Source organism: Giraffa tippelskirchi, chromosome 5, assembly GCF_054371585.1.
Source record: "Giraffa tippelskirchi isolate mGirTip1 chromosome 5, T2T-mGirTip1v1.2.pri, whole genome shotgun sequence".
NCBI lineage: Eukaryota > Metazoa > Chordata > Mammalia > Artiodactyla > Giraffidae > Giraffa > Giraffa tippelskirchi.
Window position 1 is genome coordinate 82,260,575 of NC_137279.1, and position 19,647 is coordinate 82,280,221.

The window sequence follows — 19,647 nt, forward strand, 5'->3', positions numbered from 1 at the left end:
GCACGCGGCCGCCGGCCACATGCGCCGCCGCGGGGCCGGGACCGGGGAGGGGAACCGTAGGGAAGGGGAGTGAGCGCGGCCCCGGGGCCCCGCTGTACCTTGCCGCTGGCCGTGCCCCCGCTGACGCCGATCAGGAAAGGCTCGCCGCCGTTGGGCTGCTGGTGGTTCTGCAGGGTCTGCTCGCTGTCCCCGGCCATGGCTCGCGCGGCCCCTCCTCCCGCTGCTTGTGCGAACAGACGCACGCTCCCCGCCCGCGCCCGCGCCGGGCTCCCTCTGCTTCCCGCAGCTGCCACTGGGCGCTGCCCAGGCCGAGGCTGCTGCCGCTCCCTGCGTACAGCTCCGAGCCCGGTGCTGGCTTTTCCTAAGGAGCGCTGAGCCTTCCTCTGCCCGCTGCGGCCGTCCCGGTTTACATCCCAGGCAGAGGTCAGCGTGATGCTGCTGCTCCAATCAGGGCGGGCAGCGCACTGCCATTCGCCGAGGCGGCGGCGGCTAGGCGTCTGGCCCCCGCCTCCGCCCCTCCCGGGCCCCGCCGCCACCGCCCGAGGTCTCTGGGAAAGGTGTGAGCCCGACCCTCCTCCCTATCCACCCGGTTAACCCTATCAGCGACAACGGCCTGCCGAGGACCAAGGGAGAAGAAAGGAGCCTTCTGCATGTTTTAATTGGGTATGCCCCCACCTATTTCAAAAGGGATAAAAAGCTAAAAGGGCAGATCAAATAATAGAGGGGATGCCTCAGGTTTGAGAAGCAAAATCAGAACAAACTTTAAAGAGTAAGATGAAACAAAGAGTTAATGTCATTTACCCATTATCCAGACTAAAAACTTGTGTTCTGAAAATGAAATTTTTTTCCCCTCCCGTTTGCCAAAATAGTAGTTCAGCCTCTGGCTTTAAATATTTCCTCTCTTGGAAATCTCCAAACACCATCCTCCTTAACAAGCGACTTTTTGGAGCCCTTCTTCTGAAAGAAAGGTAATTTGAGGGGACTCTGAGGAATGCCTTCCCTCCCAACATCAACGCCCTTTCTAACCATAGTTTGAAATCCCAAACACGGAGGTTCCTGTGGAGTTAAGGCTGTGGAAACGTTACAGCAATACTTAATGTCATGTTGATTTATTAATACCTTTAGGTGAACTGGTTTAGGTGAGCAGTTAGGCACTTGGTTACAAAAGACAGTAGCTGCTGGTGACCAACAGTGGAGCCACCTCTGGAACCAGACTTCTGTCTTCGCTGCAGTTCCCTGAGCAAGTTACTCAATCTCCCTTGGTCAATGTTCTCATCTGTTAAATGGGAATCATGGCAATTACATGCTAGGATTATTGTATTTTTTAAAATGAACTTTCATATTTAAAGTATTTAACAGAGTACCTGACACAGGTGCAAGACTTTATATAAAGGTGCTGTGAGAAAAGGCCCCTAAAGGGCTGAAACTGAAAAAGGAACCTTTATTGAAGCACAGGAAAGAGAGGGAGGACTAGCCTAGTCACTTCCAACCTCTGCTCCTGTGAGCCTGGGACTGGCATCAGTGAGCTTTAGGCCCTACCATCTAAAGAAGAACTTAAGTCTATTGCATTCTCTTTCAAAACTTAGTAAATTATCTTAAATTCAGAATTACTTTGAAAAAATTACTAAAGAAAATTAAGAGTATTAGAAAAAACAGATATTCTTTTCACTTTTTAAATATTTCAGGTTACCACCGCCAACCAAACTCCACAGAAGCTCAGACAAGAAACTAAACTGGGGAGAGCAGCTTCCTGGAACCCAGAGGCAGGCATTTGGGAGAAGTTAGCCAGAAGCCTTATCAGATTGCTGAGGGGTGGGTTTTGGCTGATTCATAAGTCTGCTTCTTCTCCTAAGGTTTCCCCCAGTGAAAAGATAAGGATCTTTTAGGATTATGGCAGAGCTTTTCAGAGTCCAAGAAAAGGCCAACTGGAATTTGGAACTTGATGGACTCATAGCTATGGGGATATTAGGTAATTGAGAGGAAGAAGAATAATAAAACAATGCCACATCCTCCTTGAACTTTTCCCAAATTCCCATCTTCTTTATCATTCCAATAACTTTTTTCTACAACATTTTAATCATAAAAATTTTCAAACTTAAAGTTGAAAGATTTTACAGTAAACACTGATATAGCCACCACCTAGATTCTGCTGTTAACATTGTATTATACTTGCTTTATCACATCTATACATTGTACCTTTTGATTCCCTTTCTTAAAGTGACTTACTACAAACTGGTTTACACATTTCTTGCTTTGTTTGTCTGTCTGTCTGTTTTCTATCCCTAGCACCTAAAACAGTTTCTGACACATAGCCTTAGTGAATAAAGAGACACCGTATCTCATTTCTACATTCTGAAGGCCCACAGAACAGAATAACTGGAGGTAGGAGGCACTCACACAATACATGTTTGTTGAATATTGGATGAATGAATGAACAAATATGAAAGAGGTAAGAAAATGTGCTATGCTGTGCTTAATCGCTCAGTTGTATCCAACTCTTTGTGACCCCATGGACTGTGGCCTGCCATGCTCCTCTGTCCATGGGGATTCTCCAGGCAAGAATACTGGAATGGGTTGCCATGCCCTCCTCCAGAGGATCTTCCCAACCCAGGGATCGAACCCAGGTCTCCCACGTTGCAGGTGGATTTTTTACCAGCTGAGCTACCAGGGAAGCCCAAATACTAACAAGTAAATTTCACTTCCACCATTTTGGAAGAAAATGTAGTTTTCCCTAGATTGCATTTATGTGGTTACTATTATTTCTAAATGTTTTGTTTTCCTGTCATTCCAAGTAACTGTCTACCTCTAATCCTAGTATTTGCATCTGTTAACTAGTTGAACTAACTCATTAACTGAGCTAACTCATTACACTTATCTGCACCCTGTTTAATAATAATAATATTTGACATGAGTTACTATACATAAAAGTGCTCTGAAAAAAACAAAAGCTATCTATAAAGGCCTAATCTAGCTGCTCTCTGCACTCCCTGTTTTCACTTTGCTGTTTTCTTTTTTTCTATTGTCCCTCGGGTAGGCTCACCTACACAGAAGGAAGTTCCCCTGTCCATTTAAATTATTAAAAATATCCTCAGCACTGGTGACCTCAACAAGGACTTCTGCATCTTTGCTTTCTATAAAGCAAGGTGGGCTGCCTGTGCTATTCCCTGTGCTGTGTCATCCTCTCTTGGGAGCCTGGTCACCAAATCCCACAGCTTGGGGTGTTCAAATCACGTTTGAGCCTCCTGCAGCAATTATACTGCAGATTCTGGATTAAGAGATTTCCAGATGCCCTTCTTCCCCTCCCACTAAGAAGAAAAAACAAAAATCAAATGTTTTCAATAAAATCCAGAGCTAGAACAGATGCACGGGAATACATTTTCTTGGTATCTGTGAGAATTTTCTTATACGTACAGAGATTTCAGTCTGATCAAGTTCTGGCCTAGTTAACATTTGGGAATGAAGTCAGCATGAATGTGCAACTACAGCTGTAGCCAAAGAAGAAGAAAAGAACTTGCTACTGACAGTCCTCTGCCTCCCTTCTATCCTTAAAGTAGCTACAGTTCTGAACTAGACTAGCAACCTTACATTTTGCCTCCAATTGACAAATGCTACCACCAGGTGCTTCAGACACCATAGCTAATTCTCTAATTGCTTATCACATTTCCCAACCAGAAAAAAAATGTTCTCACACTTCAGTATGTCTTCTGCAGCACGTTAGTTCCCTGTTATGCCTTTCCATTTACCTCCTGTCTTGTATTAATCGGCAATTACTTTGACAGGTCATAAGTACTGTTCTGAAAAGATGACCAGATGATGTGAAAGCTCCTTCAACATCTGGCTCTGTGATCTTCAGTTCACTTGCTCAGTCGTGTCCACCTCTTTGTGACCCCGTGGACTGCAGCAGGCTAGGCTTCCCTGTCCATCACCAACTCCCAGAGCTTGCTCCAACTCATGGCCATCAAGTCAGTGATGCCATCCAACCATCTCATCGTCTGTGATCTTAATCAGTCACATTCTCAGATGCTGTTAGGAAGCAGGACATAGCAGTCTTAGAGCAGCATCAGCAGCCTCTGAAGGCAAATCCATGGTCCCCACCCCAGAAGTAGTAAGCCTGAAACTTAATGGCCCAGGCAATTTGTCTTTCATAAACTGTACACATGACTCAAGTGCTTACCAAAGTTTGAACACTACTGATTTAGTGGAAAGAAGACAGTGTGAGCTCTAATAGAAAAGCACAGTTTACATCCTTGCTTTGTTACTTACTCACTTCATAAACTTTAGCAAGTTACTTTCTATAAACCTCAGTTTCTTTAACTGTTAAATGGTACCTGGCTCATAGGATGGTTGTAAAAAATAATAAAGATATTATCAGTATACATATAATGGTTGTTAAATAGGTATCATTTCTCTTTCCCTCCTATTTCTGTCACAAGTCTCTGTCTATTGCAAGAGTCACACCATTAGAGATTAGGAGTTCCAAACGTAAGGACTTCTAATCCCTATGGACACTTTAAACTAAAATGAAAAAGATAATGTCCAAAATAGGTAACTCTACATGTAGCACTTGCCTGCAGTTAGAGAAGTTGGAGATAAATGGAGAGTGGAAGCTAATGGGTCTGGGATCTCTTTTTAGAGTAAAGGAAATGTTTTGAAATTGTCTGGTGGTTGTGCAACTTTTGCGTAAGAAACTTTTAATCATATAAGTTAGTGAATTATATGGTATGTAAGTTATATCTCAGTAGAACAGTTTCAAAAAATAAGTCTCAACCTGCAGTCTAGGAGGAGAAAGAGGTTTTTCAGAATTGGTAACAGAAATGACAAAGGCATAGGGAAAAAAAAGAGAGAACTAAAAAGACAATGTTAGGGGATTTTGTAACCTATAAAACAGTGCCCAGATGCAAGTCAATAATTTTTTTATATTCAGTATACTGATTTTTGCACATATGCCCTTCCCCTTCCTCAGAAAGATAATACTCATACAAGGGCCCTTAAACTTTAGTTGGCCCAACTTCAGAAATCCCACACGCCCTCAGAACTCTTCCCAGACTTTGAAAAAGTTAACATACAGATTTTGGTCCTACAGCGATTTATTTTCTCTCCCTACCTTACAACATGATTTGTTAGTGTGAAGTGAAGTGAAGTGACTCAGTCGTGTCCGACTCTTTGTGACCCCAGGGACTGTAGCCCACCAGGCTCCTCCATCCATGGAATTTTCCAGGCAAGAATACTGGAGTGGGTTGCCATTTCCTTCTCCAGGAGAGCTTCCCAACCCAGGGATTGAACCCAGGTCTCCCACATTGTAGGCAGATGCTTTACCTTCTGACCCACCAGGGAAGTCAGGAGTTCAACTGTCTTGCCCAGCAAGCTTCCAGCATCCCTGTTTTGTTCACACTGTGTTCTAAGCCACTTACCTTTATTCTGTTCCCAGTTCTTATCCCAGACCTGTATCTGACCCTGTGCTTCTTTTCCTATCACTAGACTACCACCTTGCCCATCCTACTTTTCTGCAGTGACTTCCTTCACCTTCCTCAATTAGCTCCAAGGTCACTTTCTCTGTAAATAATCTACTTCTACCCCTCCCCCTTCACCCTAGGGCTGATGCTTTGTCCATTACACCATAATGGATGCATTATGGTAGGTGATGTACAATGCTGGGACTAGGGTGACACAAGGGTGTCAAAATGTAAGGAGGCTCTGACTTTCGGATGGAGCAAGTGCTAGAGTAGCTGTGTTGTGCTTAGTCGCTCAGTCATGTCCAACTCTTTGCGGCCCCATGGACTGCAGCCCACCAGACTCCTCTGTCCATGGGGATTCTCCAGGCAAGAATACTGGAGTGGGTTGCCATGCCTTCCTCCAGGGTATCTTCCCAGTCCAAGGATCAAACCCGGGTCTCCTGCATTGCGGGCAGATTCTTTCCTGTCTGAGCCACCAGGGAAGCTAGTATAGGGTGGGCCTTATAAAGGAGTCTTCCATATGTGTTTGTTCTAAATGTCTTCTTTGTCTCTCTCCAGTCCCAGCCCTAGTAATTGTCAACAGGAGAAGCAGAAGATGGTACAGCTGATGGTGTCAACCTCAGAGGAGTAGCTACATTTCGTCTGGTGGCTTGTCTTTTATTTAGACTGTGGCCAACGATGGCAGGTCTGACTGTCCTAGAGGTGATGCTGAGGTGCCAATTTGTGCTGGAGGCTAAATGGGATTGCAGATTTAGCAGATTAGTTTTTGCTCGGGGTTCAAATGGTATGTTGATGAAAAGTTATGTCGGTATCTCAAAGCGAACTCTCCCCATGTCATTAGGAGAGAAAATTAATTCAACTCTGCTTCATAATGAAATTACAGCTGTTCCTGGTGGCAGAGAGACCTAAAGGTTTGAGTGATAGAACCTAGTGTTTCAGAAATATTTTTAGTCAGAGACTGAGAAAACTAAAAAAAGCAAAAGATTCCCCAGGAACAGACAGACAGACAGACAGACACACACACACACACACACACTCACTCACTCACAAGTAGAATTTTGAGTGTAATTTACTTAGGTCTGACATAGCCTGCTGGCCAGGGGAGGGTGGTGGGGGTGAGCGTAACTTCAGAGGAGAGCACCTATTGCCAGCAGAATGTAAGTGTTAGCTCGTTTTAAGGAATATGGGTCACCTCTGCCAGCACAGAGGGCCCAGGGGCATGGTGGTTTGCAAGGACAGTATCCTCAAAGGCACGTATCCAGATGTCCCTACCTGTATCTTAGGATCTTAGGTTTTCACCACCAAGACCCTGACATCTTCCTACCAGTCCTGCCTTGGCTGACCAGTACAAGCTCAGGTTTGAGCTCTAGGCCTGTAACAATTAGGTATTCAGCTGGCTGAAATGACATGCACTATCCCAACTCGCTGCCACCAGGGACATTAGCTGGGGCTCTTGGTCAGTTATGTTCCTTGCAGGCTGAGTTCTTTGAGGTGCTTCTCCTGGTCACCATATACGGAGAGCAAAGTCTTAAAACCTCCAATTAAAATTGTTGCATTATCAATTTTTCCTTTCAGTTATGTCACTTTTTGCTGCATGTATTTTAGGACTCTTTTGTTAAGTATGTATACATTTATTGGGACTTCCTTGGTGGCTCAGAGGTTAAAGCGTCTGCCTCCAATGCGGGAGACCTGGGTTTGATCCCTGGGTCAGGAAGATCCCCTGGAGAAGGAAATGGCAAACCACTCCAGTATTCTTGCCTGGAGAATCCCATGGACGGAGGAGCCTGGTAGGCTACAGTCCATGGGGTCGCAAAGAGTCGGACACGACTGAGCGACTTCCCTTTCCTTTCCCTATACATTTATTAGTGGTCATATCCATTATGAAATGTCCCTGTTTATCTCTCAGAATATTCTGTCCTAAAGCCAATTCTGTCTAACATTAATAAGCCACTCCACCTCTCTTATGATTACTGATTGCATGGTATATCAGTTTCCATCTTTTAACTTTTCTCCTTTGCTTTTCGCTTCTCTTCTCTTCCCAGCTATCTGTAAGGCCTCCTCAGACAGCCATTTTGCTTTTTTGCATTTCTTTTCGATGGGGATTTTCTTGGTCTCTCTCTCCTGTACAATGTCACGAACCTCTGTCCATAGTTCGTCAGGCACTCTATCAGGTCTAGTCCCTTAAATCTATTTGTCACTTCCACTGTATACTCATAAGGGATTTGATCTAGGTCATACCTGAATGGACTAGTGGTTTTCCCTACTTTCTTCAATTTAAGTCTGAATTTGGCAATAAGCAGTTCATGATCTGAGCCACAGTCTGCTCCTGGTCTTGTTTTTGCTGACTGTATAGAGCTTCTCCATCTTTGGCTGCAAAGAATATAATCAATCTGATTTCGGTGTTGACCATCTGGTGATATCCATGTGTAGAGTCTTCTCTTGTGAGGCCTTATAGATAGCTGGGAAGAGAAGAGAAGTGAAAAGCAAAGGAGAAAAGGAAAGATATTCCCATCTGAATGCAGAGTTCCAAAGAATCGCAAGGAGAGATAAGAAAGCCTTCCTCAGCAATCAGTGCAAAGAAATAGAGGAAAACAACAGATTGGGAAAGACTAGAGATCTCTTCAAGAAAATTAGATACCAAAGGAACATTTCATGCAAAGATAGGCTCGATAAAGGACAGAAATGGTATGGACCAAACAGAAGCAGAAGATATTAAGAAGAGGTGGCAAGAATACACAGAAGAACTGTACAGAAAAGATCTTCACCACCCAGATAATCACGATGGTGTGATCACTCACCTAGAGCCAGACATCCTGGAATGTGAAGTCAAGTGGGCCTTAGAAAGCATCACTATGAACAAAGCTAGTGGAGGTGATGGAATTCCAGTTGAGCTATTTCAAATCCTCAAAGGTGATGCTGTGAAAGTGCTGCACTCGATATGCCAGCAAATTTGGAAAACTCAGCAGTGGCCACAGGACTGGAAAAGGTCAGTTTTCGTTCCAATCCCAAAGAAAGGCAATGCCAAAGAATGCTCAAACTACCGCACAATTGCACTCATCTCACATGCTAGTAATGTAATGCTCAAAATTCTTCAAGCCAGGCTTCAGCAATACGTGAATCATGAACTTCCAGATGTTCAAGCTGGTTTTAGAAAAGGCAAAGGAACCAGAGATCAAATTGCCAATATCCACTGGATCATCGAAAAAGCAAAAGAGTTCCAGAAAAACATCTATTTCTGCTTTATTGACTATGCCAAAGCGTTTGACTGTGTGGATCACAATAAACTGTGGAAAATTCTGAAAGAGATGGGAATACCAGACCATCTGACCTGTCTCTTGAGAAACCTGTATGCAGGTCAGGAAGCAACAGTTAGAACTGGACATGGAACAATGGACTGGTTCCAAATAGGAAAAGGAGTCCGTCAAGGCTGTATATTGTCACCCTGCTTATTTAACTTATATGCAGAGTCCATCATGAGAAACGCTGGGCTGGAAGAAACACAAGCTGGAATCAAGATTGCTGGGAGAAATATCAATAACCTCAGATATGCAGATGACACCACCCTTATGGCAGAAAGTGAAGAAGAACTAAAGAGCCTCTTGATGAAGGTGAAAGAGGAGAGTGAAAAAGTTGGCTTAAAGCTCTACGTTCAGAAAACTAAGATCATGGCATCTGGTCCCATCACTCCATGGGAAATAGATGGGGTAACAGTGGAAACAGTGTCAGACTTTATTTTTTGGGGCTGCAGAATCACTGCTGATGGTGACTGCAGCCATGAAATTAAAAGACGCTTACTCCTTGGAAGGAAGGTTATGGCCAACCTAGATAGCATATTTAAAAGCAGAGACATTACTTTGCCAACAAAAGTCCGTCTAGTCAAGGCTATGGTTTTTCCAGTGGTCATGTATGGACGTGAGAGTTGGACGGTGAAGAAAGCTGAGCGCCGCAGAATTGATGCTGTTGAACTGTGGTGTTGGAGAAGACTCTTGAGAGTCCCTTGGACTGCAAGGAGATCCAATCAATCCATCCTAAAAGAGATCAATCCTGGGTGTTCATTGGAAGGTCTGATGTTGAAGCTGGAACTCCAATACTTTGGCCACCTCATGCGAAGGGTTGACTCATTGGAAAAGACCCTAATGCTGGGTAGGATTGGAGGTGGGAGGAGAAGGGGATGACAGAGGATGAGATGGTTGGATGGCATCACCGACTCGATGGACATGGGTTTGGGTAGAGTCCGGGAGTTGGTGATGGACAGAGAGGCCTGGCGTGCTGCAATTCATGGGGTCGCAAAGAGTCGGACACGACTGAGCGACTGAACTGAACTGAACTGATTTGTATCTGTGATTCTAACGTGTATGTCTTATGAACTGTATATACTTGGATCTTGCTTCTTTATATAGCCTGACAATCTTTAGTAGATCTAACAGTATAGTATAATAAGTCTGCTAGTAACATCTCTCAGTTTTTGTTTATCTGGTAATATCTTTATTTCAATTTCCTTTTCGGAAAATGGTTTTATTGGATATAGAATTCTTGGTTAAGAGCATGGTACTTTTCACCCAGCCCTTTTAATATGTCATTCAACTGTCTTTCTGGACTTCATTATTTCTAGTGAGAAGTTAGCTATTAATTGTTGCCCCCCTATATATGATGAGTCATTTTCTCTTGCTGCTTTCAAGATTTTTCTCTTTGCCTTTGGTTTTCAGAAATTTGCCTCATGTTGAGGTGTGGTTCTCTTTTATCTTGTTGAAATTTCATTGAGTTTCAGGATTTGTAAGTTAAGGTTTTCATTAAATTTCGGATGTTTTTTGGCCAGTTTCTTGAAATATGTTTTCTACTCCTTTCTCCCTCCCCATTTTGGGTCTCCCATTAAAGTTGGAATACTTGACTCCCAGGTTTCTAAGACTCTGTTTAATTTTCTTCAATCCTCTTTTTTCTCTATCCTTAGGTGTGGACAGTTTCTATTAGTCTGTGTTCAACTTCACCAATTATTTCTCCTGTCATCTCCAATCTGCTGTTGAAACCATGTAATGAATTTTTCATTTGAGTTATTATACTTTTCAAATCTAGGATTTCCATTTGGTTCTTTTTAATACTATTTTCCTATTGAGATTTGCTTTCTGTTGATTCACTGTTAGCATTTCTAAAGTTATTTGAACATATGTATAATAGCTGCCTTCAGTGTTTCTCTGCTAAAAGTAAAAGCTGGGCCTGTTCCTAGTTTCTTTTTTTTTTTTTTGTATATGGGTATAATTTTCCTAGGTTTTTTTGCATGTCTAGTAATTTTTGATTTAAAAAAACTGGAAATTTTAGATAATGTATTTTAGCTACTCTGAGTTCCATTTTATATTTTTGATGGTTGTTGGATTTTTCATTTTTTGTTTAATAAGATGTTTAGATTTAAACTGCACAATCTATTTCCCTGATGTACAGCCTCCTGTCTCTGCTGTTTTATTTATTTTTAACTAGTTTGTTTTTTTTACTTTTGGCCTAACCCCATGGCATGTGAGATCTTAGTTCCCCGACCAGGGATCGAACCCACACTTCATGCATTGGAAGACACAATCTTAACCACTGCATCGCTGGGGAAGTCCCTCTGCTGTTTTATTTTTGTTTGTTAGTTTGCTGTGTTTGCTTAGCCTGGCTCCCTAGTGATTTCCTCTGTGACTAATTGCTTAGTGGTCAGTCAATGCTTTGGGCAGAGGTTGTACTGAAATATCTTGAGCCAGTTAGGCTCTCACCCTCTGCTGATTGATATGTGTGGATTAGGGAATGCATTCAAAGCTTCAGCCTGTGCTCAAGTCTCCCTCATCTTTTAGTTTTTGCTGGATTCTCCCAGGTCTCTTGGATCTCCTCTACACATGTGTAGTGTCCCAGTCAGCCAAGGATGTGAGCAGCTTATCTCAGCTCTTCTATGCCTGCTTCAATTCCAGGATCACCCTGTTAAATTTCTGGCAGCTTCACCACTTGCTCTGAACTGAACCTTATCTTCAAGCTGGCAGGGATGCTTGAAGCATTTTCCCTTGTGTCCAACTAAAGTGAAAGTGAAGTCGCTCAGTCATGTCCAACTCTTTGTGACCCCATGGACTATAGCCTACCAGGCTCCTCCGTCCATGGGATTTTCCAGGCAAGAGTACTAGAGAGGGTTGCCACTTCCTTCTCCAGGGGATCTTCCCGACCCAAGGGTCAAACCCGGGTATCCCGCGTTGCACACAGATGCTTTACCTTCTGAGCCACCAGGGAAGCCCTAAGTCCAGCTAAGTCCACTACTTGTTACTGGTGAGGCTGTAGGACTGTGTCCCTACACTGAATAGTGTCTGACTCCTCTTGCAGATCTGAGATTCTCTTGCAAAACTGAAAACTGTCCAGTGAAATAAAACACAGCAAGATAAAATTCCAGGCTCTGAAACTTTAATCAAGGAATTCTACCAAACATTCAAAGGAAAGTTAATACCAAGATTTCACAAACTACCAGAGAGAAGAAAAAAGATGGAACATTTAACAACTCATTTTATGAGACCAGCAAGAAATTTAACACCAAAACCTGACAACACAGGACAAGAATGGAAAATTAAAGGGTTTTTGTGTAAGCATATAGTCTCTCTTATAAGCATAGTAAGTAAAAATCCTAAATATAAACCACAATTTTAAATATACATGTTATGCTAAGTTGCTTCAGTTGTGTCTGACTCTGTGAGACCCTGTGGACTGTAGCCCTCCAGGCTCCTCTGTCCATGGGATTCTCCAGACAAGAATACTGCAGTGGGTCGCCATGCCCCCCTCCAGGGGATATTCCTGACCCAGGGATCGAACCTTGTGTCTCTTAATGTCTTCTGCGTTGGCAGGCACTAGTGCCGCCTGGGAAGCCCAATTTTAAATATATCAACACGTAAAAAGAAGAGTCTATCACAAACAAGGTTTATTTTTAAAATGTAAGGTTAGTTTAATATTGAAAAAATCTATACCTTCAATGTTCTAGATCTGGCTTAAAAACGATGTGCAGAGAGCAGTGTATATTTAGATATGGATAAATCCTGCAATAAGAAGAGGTAGTGCCCTTCATTACCTATCCCTATGAAATGAACTCTTTCTTTAATATCCTGCAGCAGTATTTCCCAAAGTTTGTGCCTTGGAACAGTGGTTTTGGGAGAAAAAGAGGTATTGGAAACAAGTAAGTTTGGAAAAACCTGTGTACTATCCTCCCCTCCCACTTTAACTTCTAGGCGGGAGTGACAGGGCACATTAGCATATTAAACACCCTGAGAAATACTGCAATAAAGAAACTCACTTATGTTTGTTGAAACCAGTGCTTTACCAAAGTGCAGAATCCTTTTTTTGGTATGCCTATTACTAAAAGGCAGAGCCAGTATTTTGTGGAGCTCAAAGTGCTTATCTATAGTAACCAAGAGTCCATACAGCAAATTATCTCTTACAAAGAACTAAACAGTATTTTGCTAGCTTGAAAGAGGCCCTAAGAGACCTATTTACACTGAGAAAGATATTTATTTACTTCAGCTATTAGATATCACATATTTAATGTTGTTATTAATATTTATTATAATTGTTTCCTAGCTTAGGTTATAGATGTTTAGTGTATAAAAATCAAACAATGAAGAAAACTTTTATATAGAATGTTGAAGTTCTCTTTAATTCCTTCCCTTAGAGATAATTGTTATTTTCAGTTTAGTGTTATTAGTTTTTAATATTCATATTTTTTGCAAAGTTTTTTTTAGAATAATTGCTCACTAGCAGAAGAGTTCATCAGTTTCTGCTAATGAAAAATATCAATACCTCTAAGCTTTCAAATGAATGTGAAAATATCAGAGTTTTTAAAAATATGTACAAGGGACTTCTCTGGTGGTCCAGTGGTTAAGAATCTGCCTTGAGATGTGGGGAATGCAGGTTTGATCCCTGGTCTGAGAACTAAAATCCCACATGCTGCACAGCAACTAAGCCTGCACACCACAACTGTGGGAGCCCATGCTCCACAACTAGAGAGTCCATGCACCACAACGAAAGATCCCACATGATGCAGCCAAGATCCCACACGCCACAACTGAGAACTGATGCAGCCAAATGTATATATATACACAAAATATGCATGAAAGAGAAACACTCAAAGTTAAGTACAGGGACTTCCCTGGTGATCCAGCAGCTAAGACTCCACACTCCCAATGTATGGGACTCACGTTCTATTCCTGGTTGAGGAACTAGATCCCACATGCCAAAATGAAAATTGAAGATCTTGCATGCCACAACTAAGACCCAGTACAGCCAAATAAATAAATAAAAATAATTATTTAAAAATGTTAAATGCAAAAGGGACGATAAAAGAAGGAAAAAACCCTCAGGAAAGGAAAGCTGAAGACTATGACATCTGATTAACTTTAAGGAAGAAATGGAACACACCAAAGATGGGAAACAAAATGGGATAATCATTTATTTTTGGATACACAAAACACTTTTTTGAATGTTCTGACAGTTTCATAACAGTTTTCACTATGGCTATTATAAATCAAGGCATACTTACACAGGAAAGTATTCACAGGCATAAAATTAGTTTATGCAGACAAGAGAAAATGGATAAAAGACATCAGTAGTTGACAGCTATGATTGATGGAGAGAAGGTGTCTCTCATTCACAATAACCCAGGATTTGGGATGAAATGAAGGTCAACAGAGGAAGAACTCCAAGTCAGTGTCGGCCTGTTGACAGCTGAAGTACCACTGACACCAAGGGAAACAACTAGGTATTCATTGTCCCTTCTCCATTGGTGATGTTTCTAGGGATCAAGAGGGAGTTGAAATGACATGAGAAAGGGTTTTGTAAATAAGACCATAGGAATTATCATACTGCTCAGTCTTTTGGATCATCTAATTCATCGCCATATCTGACAATGGCATCCAGGCCTATTTTGTGGAAGGGTCTCATTTTCCTCTGTGTTGCAACTTCAAAAGTTTCAGGTCCAGTCCCCACATTTATTTTCCTTTAACATCTCAGGTTGAAATGTAAGAATGTTTATATCCTATTCTTCCAGCTGTCAGGTTAGTTTCATTTCCTCTGGTGGTTCTTCTCTAGCTTTAGTGTATCTTTCCTCCAGTGTGGACACAGAACTATGTCCAGTATTCTGGTTGTGAACTCTTCTGTTTTTTTTTACAATGCCCTTCCTAATGACCTCACATTTTTGTTGCTCTCTGTGGCTAAAGAACCATGCTAGTCTGGACTAGCATGTTCAAAGAACAAAATGATTGTCTCTGACACCCCACTGGCTTGCTTGCCTTGATTTAGGTGGAAAAAAGATCTAGACCAACAAGTCAGGAGACCTGGCCCATAGTCTGGTATTATCAGTAATGAGCTATGTCACTTTGTAAGTTATTTAAATTGTATTGGCTATCATTTATTCACATATTAAATGAAAGCATTGACTTTTAGATACTCTTTAGTTCCCTCCCATCTCTGAACTTATATAATTATGATATGCAGCTTATCTACCATTATTATCTACATTGTTACACCTCATAGGAATTTTTAGTAGTATATTTGTATCTTGGCATTTCATTTACTGCAGTTGGTTAGTGTCAACTGCAAATGTAAATATCTCACCATAAAACCTCAAATCTTAATGTAACGTATACTCCTGCCATCAGTATGTAAGGAACCATATCCATAGTGCATTTCAAAACTCCAACCCGTTATTTTCTTGTTCTAAATCACAATTCTAATGGCCATCATCAAAAAAATCTACAGACAATAAATGCAGGAGAGTGTGTGGAAAAAACTTACACTGTTTGTTGGAATGTAAATTGGTTCAGCCACTATGGAGAACAGTATGGAGGTTCCTTAAAAAAACAAAAATAAACTGTCATATGATGCACTCCTGGGCATATATCTGGAGAAAACCACAATGCAAAAAGATATATGCGCCACAGTGTTCACTGCAGCACTATTTCCAATAGTCAGGACATGGAAGCAACCTAAATGTCCATCAACAGAATGGATACAAAAGATGTAGTACACATATACAATGGAATATTACTCAGTCATAAAAAGGAATGAAACTGGGTCATTTGCAGAAGTGGTGGATGGATCTAGAGAATATCATACAGAGGGAAATAAGCCAGATAAAGACAACTATAATCTGATACTGCTTATATGTGGAATCTAAAAAAATTATGGTTATGGCAGGGAGAAGGGAAGCAGAGAGATAAATTGAGAGATCAGGACTGACGTATACACATTCAATTCAGTTGCTCAGTCATGTCCAACTCTTTGCAACCCCACAGACTATAGCAAGCCAGGCTTCCCTGTCCATCACAATCTCCTGGAGCTTGCTCAAACTCATGTCCATCAAGTTGGTGATGCCATCCAACCATCTCATCCTCTGTTGTCCCCTTCTCCTCCCACCTTCAATCTTTCCCAGCATCAGGGTCTTTTTCAATGAGTCAGTTCTGTGCATCAGGTGGCCAAAGTATTGGAGTTTCAGCTTCAGCATCAGAACTAAAGAGCTTCTTGATCAAAGTGAAAGAGGAGAGTGAAAAAGTTGGCTTGAAATTCAACATTCAAAAAACTAAGATCATGGCATCCAGTCCCATCACTCCACAGCAAATAGATGGGGAAACAATGGAAACAGTAAGAGACTTTATTTTGGGGGGCTCCAAAATCACTGCAGATGGTGACTGCAGTCATGAAATTAAAAGAGGAAGAAAAGGTATGACCAACCTAGACAGCATATTAAAAAGCAGAGACATTACTTTGCCAACAAAGGTCCATCTAGTCAAGGCTATGGTTTTTTCAGTAGTCATGTATGGATGTGAGAGTTGGACTATAAAGAAAGCTGAGCACCAAAGAATTGATGCTTTTGAACTGTGGTGTTGGAGAAGACTCTTGAAAGTCCCTTGGACTGCAAGGAGATCAAACCAGTCAATCCTACAGGAAATCAGTCCTGAATCTTCACTGGAAGGACTGATGCTGAAGCTGAAGCTCCAATACTCTGGCCACCTGATATGAAGAACTGACTCATTGGAAAAGACCCTGATGCTGGGAAAGATTGAACGCAGGAGGAGAAGGGGACAACAGAGGATGAGATGGTTGGATGGCATCACCGACTCAATGTACATGAGTTTGAGCAAGCTCTGGGAGATCATGATGGATAGGGAAGCCTGGCGTGCTGCAGTCCATGTGGTTGCAAAGAGTTGGACATGACTGAGTGACTGAACTGAATAACTGATTCAATCTGCTGTACACCTGAAACTAACTGCCCAACACTGTAAATCAACTATACTCTTAACAAAACAACACCATTCATTTATACATTCTTTTTTTTTTTTTTTTTAATGTTAAGTTCCTACAATTTGCCAGGAAGACAGATATTATTTCTGTTCTCATTGAGCTTACAATCTGAAGACTGGTACAGGTACTTGAACAAGCCGTGACAAGAAAATGTGATCCTGTGGAAAACACTAGGGAATATTTAGCAGAGACATCTAACCACATCCCAAAGGAACCTCAATTTTTTTAAATAACTTTTGACTTCACTATTTGAAACTTTGAACATTTAAATTACATCTGCAGCTCTCTTTTCTTTTCTTTTTTTTTAATTACAGACTTAGTTGCTCCGAGGCACGTGGGGTCTTCCTGGATCAGAGATCAAACCCATGTCTCCTGCATTGGCAGGAAGGTTCTCAACCACTGAGCTACCAGGGAAGCCCCCCAGTTCTCCGTTATTTCAGATAAGATAATTTAAGTAATAACATTAGAAATTCTCCTTTCCCTAAAAAAGTAAGTACATTCAGACACCTTCATATCAATAACACCTTACAACCCAGGAGAATATTTTCCAAATGGCTTTAATAGTAGTTGGTTAGTTAACTTATTTATTAGTTGATAAACAACCCTGCAATTTTTCTAAGTTTCTAAGTATTGTGCAAAAGTGGCCTACCATAGGTGAAATAAGTCCAATATAATTTATCCATTGTTTACAGAAATGTTTCAGCTGTATTCTACATGGGATGCCCCACAAATCAGTGTAATGCATTTGTTACAAAGGAACATAATTGGCCAACACAGACCAATTACACACAGTCTTTTGTGTATTAAGACAGTAAAGCTTCACTGTTGTTATTGTTGAATATTTTTAATCTTAAATGTAATAGTTTTGACTTTTATTATTTCTCCATTATAAAAGTAATATAGAATTATAGTCAAATTAGAAACTCTTGAGTATAAAGAAAACAATCACCCTTAAAATCCCAGTCAGATATAACTCACATTAACAGTTTAGTGTATAACCTGCTAGCTGGTTTTTCTCCTTTCTTTTCTTTACTTTTTAAAATGGACTTCAACTGTACAAATTTGAAATAATCAAAATCCTTACTTTGTAACACATTCTCATCACTGACTCTCTTTATTATTTATTTAATAAGCTAGTAAATATTTGCCACCGTATGCAAGATCTACAGTGTTGTGTGCTGTGCTGTGCTCAGTCATGTCTGACTTTGCAACACCATGGCCTGTACCTGCCAGGCTCCTCTGTCCATGGGATTTCCCATGTAAGAATACTGGAATGTGTTGACATTTCCTTCTCCAGGGGATCTTCCTGACCCAAGGATTGAATCCGTGTCTCTGGTGTCTCCTGCCCTGGCAGGCGGATTCTTTGCCATTGCACCACCTGGGAAGCTCAAGATCTAGAATAGAGACAACAAATTACAAGTTATCATCAATATTCTAGATGTTTTTCTATGTATTATATGTAAGTAGAACTTTTTAAAAAGTGGTCCTTTCTAGCCAAGATCTCATCAGTCTAGTATCTACAAGAGACTGAAGAAGTGAGAAGCAAAGATTGTCCTAACACATATTTACCAATGAACTAATAGCATACCAATGAACAAATTATAAACTTTCAATGTAACCAATAAACATTTGTATCATTTGAAGTACTGAATAGTATTCCACTGCACAAATTTGTTATAATTTATTTAACAGTCCTCTTAACATTTAGATACTCTGTTTCTTAAATTAGGTAAGAATGTGAAAACATCCTTAAATATGCTTCTTGACCCATCTATCTGATTATTTCCTCTTGTTGTATCAAAGGGTATGCACATTTTTAGGGCCTTTGATACAACCTGCTAAATTGCTTTCAAAGTTTAAACTAATTTAGGCTCCAGTGACATCACTAGGAAAGTAAGGCTCCAGATGCCAGAAGACCTCAGCAGCTGGAAGTTGATGGCGTAAATACAACAGTCAGACCTGAGGATGGGTAGGGAACTGACAAAGTATACTATGCTTTAGGAAGAAATCATATATGCAACATTTAATTTGAATATTTTAGCATATTTTTTAGGTTATATAGGCAAGAATACTGTAAAATCCATGATTGAAAAAAAGCCACAGAAACAAAATTTTGTGTGGCCAGAGGTCTAAGTTTCTATCAAAAACCAAATTATATGATGAATATGTAGAAATATTTTTTTAAAATAAAAAGTATAACTATTAAATCCTATCCAATTTTTTATGTCTGTAACCCTTGGGACAACTTGAAATGTACCATATGTAAAGCTTCAGGCAGATGAAACCTAGGAAAAATATTTTTAAACCCTTACATGCTTCTATATATACTATGTATATATATATATGTACTATAATATATATATAATAGTGTATAGTGTGTATATATATATATATAGTATATATATATACTATAGTATATATACTTCTATATATACTATGTATATATACTATGTATATATTCTATGTAACAAACTCATATTAAATATTTTTCTAACATAAATTTAGTAATTTAGTAATAATCCCACATCATTCCAGTCCTCCTGCTTACCATTTATTTTGGTTTTAGAAATGGTAAACTAAAAACTAAAAAAAAAAAAAAAAAAGAAATGGTAAAAAATTTATCAAGTTATATATATATAAATAAACAACATACACGTATGTTTATATATTCACAAAGTAAAAAACTAAGCAATAAAAAGTATACAGTAAAAAAAAAAATCTTATGTGTATTCCTAATGTTACTATCCAAAGGCAGTCACTCTTAATGGTTTCTTACATATCCTTAAGGCTGTCTATGCACATAACAAACACACACACAAATATGTATATGTGTGTTCTCTTTCCAATTAAAAAAAATATGCTACAAACTCTTCTACATTTTGTATTTATCACTGTATCTTAGAGA

General features: G+C 40.4%; 1 protein-coding gene and 2 long non-coding RNA genes across 8 annotated transcripts in view; 1 reads left to right on the forward strand and 2 right to left on the reverse strand.

Moving 5' to 3' along the window:
- UCK2 (uridine-cytidine kinase 2) overlaps positions 1-19,647 on the reverse strand; it is a 119,510-nt gene that overhangs the window by 73,765 nt on the left and 26,098 nt on the right. Inside the window, exons 1-3 of one of the 4 annotated variants that reach the window (XM_081491339.1) lie at positions 5,412-5,557; positions 3,744-4,023; positions 1,120-1,276 (exon numbers count right to left, since the gene is read on the reverse strand). The exons of 1 other annotated variant lie outside the window; for it this stretch is intronic. Coding sequence is in view for 1 of the 3 variants with exons in the window: in XM_081491336.1 (XP_081347462.1) it covers positions 99-197 (99 nt within the window). In the remaining 2 variants the exon portion in view is untranslated. Of the gene's footprint in view, positions 1-98; positions 572-1,119; positions 1,277-3,743; positions 4,024-5,411; positions 5,558-19,647 lie in introns of those variants that run through there. 2 more of the 4 variants (XM_081491341.1, XM_081491336.1) reach the window with 2 other exon arrangements.
- LOC145506510 (uncharacterized) lies at positions 226-18,389 on the forward strand. The gene is made up of 4 exons (XR_014053984.1): positions 226-663; positions 6,012-6,138; positions 11,787-12,039; positions 17,057-18,389. It is a non-coding gene; the product is annotated as an uncharacterized LOC145506510 (long non-coding RNA).
- The window catches only part of LOC145506509 (uncharacterized), a 30,702-nt gene continuing 25,053 nt past the window's right edge, over positions 13,999-19,647 (reverse strand). For 2 of the 3 annotated variants that reach the window (XR_014053982.1, XR_014053983.1), the window contains one exon: positions 17,283-18,136. This is a non-coding gene — a long non-coding RNA (uncharacterized LOC145506509). Of the gene's footprint in view, positions 14,236-17,282; positions 18,137-19,647 lie in introns of those variants that run through there. The other variant, XR_014053981.1, reaches the window with a different exon arrangement.